Here is an 8,160-nt window from a genome sequence, read left to right as displayed (position 1 = left end):
AAATATTAATCACGCCCCCCCCCCCCCCCTTTACAGAATTCCTGGATCCGCCCCTGATTGTTCATCTGTTACAAGCAGAAAGTGAATTGGCTGATATGGAAGAGTGCAGGGCTGCCAACACTGGAAACTAGTTGAGAGTGAGACACCCATAGGCCAATGCTATAATTATTATTAGGAGTCTAAATGAGTGAGATCAATAGAAATGCATGCAAATGAAATCAAGTTTTAGAGTGAGAAAGGACCAAAATGAGTGAGTCTCACGATCAATGCGTGAGAGTTGGCAACCCTGCAGAGTGAAAGAAAGAGAGAAACAGAAATAAACATCAGACAGACAAACAGGCATACAAACAACCGACATATAGACAGACAAACATACTAGTACTTGATAAACAGACAGACTGTTCTTGTTAAAAACAACTGCGGACAATAATTCAGTTTTTCGTATAGCATATTGAATATACAGGAATGTAAATGATGATAGAGACAGTATAATAATGCTATCTTAATTCTAGTCATATCCCTCAAATACCGATTCTTGGTTTTTTTTTCTTTGTCTCCATCACATCTCGCCCTCTCTTATTCAAAGGAAGTAGGAAGAGCCACCTCCTTGCTTATTTTCTTTGTCTTCCTTTTATAGCCATCTCCTTAGATCCCTAATTTAGTCTTCTTCTCTTCTCGTTCCTCAATTTGTCTTTCTTTCTTCGTTTGTTTCTTTCTTCTTGTTCTCCTTTCTTCTCTTCTCCTTCCTCCCTTTTCTACTTGTTCATTTTTAGTAAATGCTGAGTAATTTATTTCATCCGATGTTTAATCATTGTATGACCGCAGACTGTCCAAATGAATCGACTGCAGCTGTGCAGCTGAACATTGTGCCGCCGTCAAATACCGAATAGCGCCCTCTACGTTATATAACGTTGTCGCTTCCAAGCTTGTTGATAGATTACGCACACTGTTGACTCCAATAGGCACGGCATCCTCTCCAGAAAAAAAAAAGAAGAAGAATAAGAGGAAGAAGAAGAAGAAGAAGAAGAAGAAGAAGAAGAAGAAGAAGAAGAAGAAGAAGAAGAAGAAGAAGAAGAAGAAGAAGAAGAAGAAGAAGAAGAAGAAGAAAAAAAAAAAACAAGCAAGCAAACAAAAAGTTTTATTTGAAGAGTTTGTTCGCAAAAAACCGATAAGTCCATTTTTGAAGATTTTAAAGTATACGGTCTCTGTCATAAAGTACAAAACTTTAAATGATATATTGGTCACTGCATATAAAGGTACATTTTTGAAGCTATGTGGTCAAAAGAAGCAAAATTTTCTTATTATTTTCTTTATTTTTCTTGACCTTTAATCGCAAATATCTCCATTTGGCAAACATGGATTTATCGCTTTTTGCGAATAAACTCTTTATTTTGGATCGTACTGGAATAGCTCATTCGACGATGAGATATTCGTGACTATGCTGATGTTGTTATTGTTTATTTCTTAAATAGATTGTTTTTAATATCGCGGAGGTGTTCAGACATATTATAGGGAATAATTAATTGCTTCGAGCAATTTCCGGCGAGATGATGTTTATTTTTGTTTTTGTTTTATTTTCTTATGGATTTTTATATTTTTCTTCTTCCTCCTCCTCTTCATCTTCTTTGTCGTCTTCGTTGCCATTGACGTCGTCGTCTGCTTCTTCTCCGTTATTTTTTTTTTTATTTCTTTGTTATCACAACCATCCAAAGAATACCCCGTTATGCGGCCGCTGCGCTTTTCCGTATACTTATTTAAACAATAGAGGTGTGGGTGTGCATATAATCATGATGGTGATTTGCTATCCTGTTATAGGTGCATATGAAGAGTTTGTTTGCAAAAACCGATAAGTCCATATTTGCCAAATGGAGATATTTGTGAATAAAGGTCAAGAAAAATAAAGAGAATGATTAGAAAATTTGTGCTTCTTTTGGCCATAACTTCAAAAATGTACCTTTATATGTAGTGACCAATATATCATTTAAAAGGTATTATTTTGCACTTTATGACAGAGACCGTACTTCAAAATCTTCAAAAATGGACTTATCGGTTTTTGCGAACAAACTATTCATATATAACATAGACGTTAAGGAAAGAGAGAGAGAGAGAGAGAGAGAGAGAAGGGGGGAGGGAGGGAGGGAGGGAGGGAGGGAGAGAAACGCCCTCCTTTTGGCAAACGTGTTTTGATTTTTTTTTCCTCAGTGAAGATTTAGCTACTCTACATGTAAAGCATTTTTCCCCTTGATTTTGTTTTGTTTTGTTTTGTTTTGTTGGGTTTTTTTTTGTCTAACCAGGAAAATTCAAGGCCCAGCTGTTGTAAGCTGTTGTACTGGGAACAAACCAAAGAGGTTCTCAGAGGGAAGGCCTATTATTCACTTCTTGGGTCCAATTCAGATCGTTTCTCCAGATATAGCACCTCAGAACAGGTTGGGGATGGGGAACGTTTTTCATCTGCGTGCATTGCAGTCCATTATACGTGCATTACATTGGTTGCCTGTAAAGCAGAGAATCATATTTAAAACTCTGTTAATTGTATATAGAGCTATTCATGGAACAGCACCAGTGTACATACAGGAACTGGTAGAGTTAAAATATCATTTCAAACATTTTATCACCTCCGAAGTTCACATGATCATACATTATTGAAATATCCATCGGGGAAATCAGAAGTTACTCTCGGTGACAGGGCATTTTTGTATGCTGCACCAAAATTATGGAATAATCTCCCTTTGTTTTTAAGACAAGCAGTTACAATTAATGAGATTAAGGTCAGGTTAAAAAGTCATATAATAGCTGCGCAATATAAATGTCCTTTATTATATATATACATATATAATATATATATGAAATGAAGAGTTTGTTTGCAAAAACCGATAAGTCCATATTTGCCAAATGGAGATATTTGCGATTAAAGGTCAAGAAAAATAAAGAGAATAATAAGAACATTTCTGCTTCTTTTGTCCGAAACTTCAAAAATGTCCCTTTTGTAGAGACCAATATATCATTTAAAAGGTATTATTTTGTACTTTATGGCAGAGCCCGTACTTCAAAATCTTCAAAAATGGACTTATCGGTTTTTGCGAACAAACTCTTCATATACATGTAAATATATATATATATATATATATATATATATATATATATATATATATAGGTGTGTGTGTGTGTGTGTGTGTGTGTGTGTGTGTGTGTGTGTAAAGGAAGGGGCGGCGAGGGTCAAGGGTATTGCACGTGGTTGGGTCAAGGCCAACGGTAATACCCCTTTAGTCATGGTCGCGACCTGTTATAAGGGGTTGGGCAAGTGTAGCTGCGTGGTTTCTGGAAGTAATCGATTAGAGCACAATGCCGACTACTAACACGTCAGTCTGCGTCTTTTTGGAGCCCTGTCAATGTCGATCACCAACTACCACATAGCGACGAAGGTCTATGTAAAAACTGTGTATAAATTTGATTTTAAAAAAGGACAAAACTGAAGTTGCGCCCCTGACGTTTTTCATGAATTCTACCGCACAATGGTATGTCTCATTTTGTCATGGAGTATGTGTTTCTGTATATATATTATATGTATATATATACAACATATGTTCGTGTGTGTGTGTGTGTGTGTGTGTGTGTGTGAAATGTCTATGCGCGAGTGGGTGTAAGAGAATTATTGACATCGGACTTGTATATAAACATTTATATAGATAGATATATATATGGATAGATAGTAGATAGAGAGAACGATAGATTTTACGAAATATATACATATTATTTACATATAATACGAATTATACAAAATTTGACGTGTTTCAAATTACCAGAGAAGAAAATAAAATTTAAGGTTAAAAATCATAAGCAATAAGACTTTACTACAAAAATCTCAAACATGGGTACATGACATACAAATCGCAAGCTCATTTATATCTAGCTATTGTATCTGAGAACGTCCTTCAGTATAGAATAAGAGACTATGTATTAAAAATGATATCATAACAACTACGATACAATGGATTCGTTTACTAACACGAGGCACAAAATACAATCCACAAAATCGTCCTGTGTGCATATAAATTTTATACACATATGCCCTACTTAGAGTATCTTACAATGTTACATCATGAATATATTTATAGCGCATTAACAGCACGATTTGTAATTGGTCGAAACGGTACCACGTGACATTCAATAGTTTTGTTTTAGTTCACTGTCTTGAACGATGTTCCTTGATTTTTGCACGGCGCCTATAATGTGCCAGGTTATATATTATCATATATTCTAATCAAGGCATTTCTTAAGTGCCATTACACACGCCAAGTGCATGATTATGCCTTCGTACAATCCTAATTCACTTCAGGCATCGGCCTCGGTGTAATAGAACTACACTTTGCATAATTATTCATTTTCTGTGCACATAAAGTATAGTATATTATATACAGTGCATTCAGGTTCATGTACATAAACATTTTTATACGTGTGTGGATATACATTACTGAAGTCAAATGTATAGGCCTATACGTGTAATTCTGTGTTCAAGACGCATACACAGCCTACCGCTGTATATTTCATTTCATTTCATTTCATTTGTTAGGTTTTCACACAAATCATATACAGTGTTGTGTTTACAACATCCGCCAATGTTGTAGTATTGTATTGTATGTTGTATGTTAGATTTTAAAAAAGTAACAAAGTTGAAGAGTTAGAATGAATCACTGTGAACACCTCTAATAACTTCCATGAACTGACTATATGGCAGCGCAATAAAGACGACAGTTCAATGCACGACTGATCTGTTCCTTCTTCGAGCGTTTCTAAGCAACCGTTGCTATGCGAGTATAACCGGCGAAAGCTGTCACACTTACCACAGCCCGCGTGACAATTATTTGCCCTCCTTTAGTGTGACGACGTTATACGTGTTCTTGAAGTTGATTTAACTAGAACATAATGAGGCATCGACAGGAAGAAATCATTAATACCATGGCAAGCCGCCTTTCTTGTGTGTGTGATAGCGAGCAGTCACAATAAGTTTTCCCCTACGTGCGAATGATGTGCAGAATACCTGCATGGAAGTATATAACCTACTAGGGTTATCAAAGGGATCGTTTGACAACATTCTTCCGGCTTCGATGCTTATAGCGCTATGTATTCTGTATAGTCGTCAAGGAAAGTGATACTGAGGAGTATACGGAGTGCATCGGGCATGAACTTGGCTCAACTGCCGTGTTCAAACCTTGATCGTCACTTAAGGACAAGGACGTTCTAGATCGCTGTCAAATCGGTGAATGGTTGAGGTATGTGACTGTAATAGACGGGGAATTTCTGTTGTGTTTTGTGAATATTCCGGACGACCTTTTATGAACTCAGAGACATTGGGACGTTAGGCGAGTACAGCAGAAAACCACAGGGGATCACCATCTCACCGTCTAAGATCAGATAGTATCAATACCGGGTGACATGGTGTGATTCGCGAATGTTAATGTCTCATAATTATGATTCATATCTCTCCTGAAACATTATAGATGGTGCTTATCTGCAGTGAATGGATGCTGTTAAAAGTTCATCGAACCACACTTTTCACAGGATACAGGATGTACTAACAGCAAAAATACATTATGATGGTGGACTGAAATCATCTACTTGGAAAATGACACCGTCGCTGCTGAGCCCATCCACCAAGAGGTAATAGGCCTACTGTGAAAACGAAACATTTTTATGCGACTCACCACTTAACGGCGGGAACGAGAGTTTATCTTCGTAATAGGTGTTTTTGATTCACAAATAATTAGTAACAAGCAAGATGCTATGTCAAAAAATACATTTCCGGCCTTCATAGACGAGTGATGTGGTCGTCATAGCAGATTTGGCTGTGTTTATTCTTTGGTTGGATCTTCAACAAGTATAATCAAGCAGCGTGAAACGTGATCAATTTGTATACGCGATGGAATTTGCGCCGTGATGACGACAAAGGTTTGTCAAGCCTGAACATGTGCTCATGCTGACCGGTGAATGCTCAAAAATTATGATCTGGAAGCAACTTAAAACCATGAGAGGAGTGATGGTTCCATGTGGACGCTTAAAGATAATGAGGCGGATCCTGCACGCATGCCTCGTGTGCGTGCTTTTAACAGTACTGTTCCTAGCTCACAGACACAGCAAGACGTCACTCGATGTGGCATTCATTGACGCTCCAAGGGGCTACGACACCGAGAACGACGGAGTCACGGGAGGCACGACACAAATGGACAATGATATCATACAACACAGCAAAGAGACGAGTTTGTCGGGACGAGGCGTTTGGGCGTTCCTTACAAAGATTAATGATGATACAGAGTATGTGACATCCGATCGGGACGAGGAGATTCAGGAAATAAATAATGCCTGGAAAAGTTTTAAATATCGTTACGGACCTGCCAGACAACCAGCAGCAGGATATGGTAAACGGTTCGATTTTGATATTAAGGACGTGTTCAAAGAACACACACGACACTTAAATTATAAAACATCTGACCCTCCCTTTGTCATAGTTCTCGGCCAATGGCGATTCGGTTCCAGCATCGTCGGACAAATCTTCAATCAGAATCCTGAGTTCTTTTACATGTACGAACCACTATGGATCGTTGATCATCTGCGTAACATTGGCAAGCTTCCTCTCGACTTTTTCTCCTCAGAGCGTCGGAGATATACGGACAATATCTTGCACAGCATCGCCAGATGTAACTTCACATCCGAATACGTTGACGTCACCAACACCTGGACTGGAATCTACAACAACGATGTCCTATGCAGCCTGAGGCCAGGCTTGCGGTGCCGGCTACCGAGTCCGGAATGGTTGGGGAAGCTGTGCTCGATGTTCAAAGGCCGCGTCGCGATTAAGGTGATCAGGGCCGATCTCGAAAACATCCGGCCGCTCATTGTCGAGGAGAAACTGAATGTCAAGGTCATTCACCTGGTTCGCGATCCGCGCGGTTCTGCCGCTTCGCGCATTCGTTACTACTTCACTTTGTGTCGGCGCGCGGTAAAAAAGCACTGGCATGAATTCGCAATGTACGGCCGCCTGGCTCCCCTAGGTCTCCTGAACACGACGCAGAAGCCGAAAGATAGCATCACCCGAATGTGTTCGTGGGTGCGCGAGAACCTCCGAGACTCGTCGAATCTTCCCGATTGGCTACAGGGTCGTTATTTCCTACTGAAGTACGAGGACTTCGCCGAAGCGCCGTTGAAGGTGACTGAGGACGTCTACAAATTTGTTGGGATGCCCCTTCCTGATAAAGTGAAATCATGGGTATACAGTCACACACAGGTGGGCAAGAGCAACACTGGGACGTTTGACGTCCAAAAGAATTCCAAAGCTACGGCAAAACGCTGGATGTCAGAACTGCGTAGCCTCGAAATTTGGCAGGTGGAAGCCGCATGTTTGGATGTTATGGATCGGTTGGGCTACGAGCCCATGTACGCCAAGATATAACCGTGATCTGTTCTCGTTGAGCAATATAGACCAATCTTCTTGATTTTGAAAACCGCAATGAACAGTTGAAATAATTCAACCTATAGTTAAAGAGAATAAAAGTATTAATGGCAACACTGACATAATGATTTGACAAAAGAAACGACGATTAATTTGCACTTTTTATGCCATCGTTACACCGAATGTTTAGCCGAATGCCCACTCTGTGACCTGAGCTGGCGCGAGTCATACCGTATAAAGTCCAAGTGTCGCATGGCCTATTTCTTTACGAAATCAGTCATTTTGTCAACGAAATTATCATTTTGTTAACTGAATGTCATTTCGTCAACGAAATGACTGGTTTCGTAACGAAATAGGCCATGCGACACCTGGCGCCCCATACAACTCGCAGGCTCAGGTCGCACAGTGGGAATTCGGCTTGATACAGAAGAATATGACGAGAACAAAAATATTCAGTTTAGATCAAACTGTACATTCACCCCCCCCCCCTAAAAAAAAAAATGGCACAAAGCTCCTATAAAGTTCCAATTTTCTTTCGTCTCTGTACTTGCTTGTCGAGAGTTCTGATCATAATGATTGGTTTAATATTGATAATTTATTGGTTACTCAGAGAGTTTTATACTAATGGACGTTGATATGCACATAAACTATGAGTGATCCACTTTTCTTATAGATAGTAAAAAAAAATAGACGATTTTTATCTAAAGAACTTAGGA

General features: G+C 39.2%; 1 protein-coding gene across 1 annotated transcript; it reads left to right on the top strand.

Annotated features, from left to right (window-relative positions):
* The first annotated feature begins 6,022 nt into the window (after nt 1–6,022).
* LOC139711396 (carbohydrate sulfotransferase 1-like) lies at nt 6,023–7,444 on the top strand. Its single transcript, XM_071623282.1, has one exon. The coding sequence runs from the start codon at nt 6,023–6,025 to the stop codon at nt 7,442–7,444; it is 1,422 nt and encodes a 473-aa protein (XP_071479383.1).
* The last annotated feature ends 716 nt before the right edge of the window (nt 7,445–8,160 follow it).

Source organism: Diadema antillarum, unplaced genomic scaffold (assembly GCF_040938485.1).
Source record: "Diadema antillarum isolate AM-2024a unplaced genomic scaffold, OU_Dant_1.0 seq00001654_RagTag, whole genome shotgun sequence".
In the NCBI taxonomy this organism is placed as follows: Eukaryota; Metazoa; Echinodermata; class Echinoidea; order Diadematoida; family Diadematidae; genus Diadema; species Diadema antillarum.
Note: the sequence above shows the minus strand (reverse complement) of the source record. Positions and strands in the feature narration are given on the sequence as shown.

What these genes read in the sequence shown, in the direction of transcription:
- LOC139711396 (XM_071623282.1), top strand. Translation starts at nt 6,023, where the DNA reads ATGAGAGGAGTGATGGTTCCATGTGGACGCTTAAAGATAATGAGGCGG.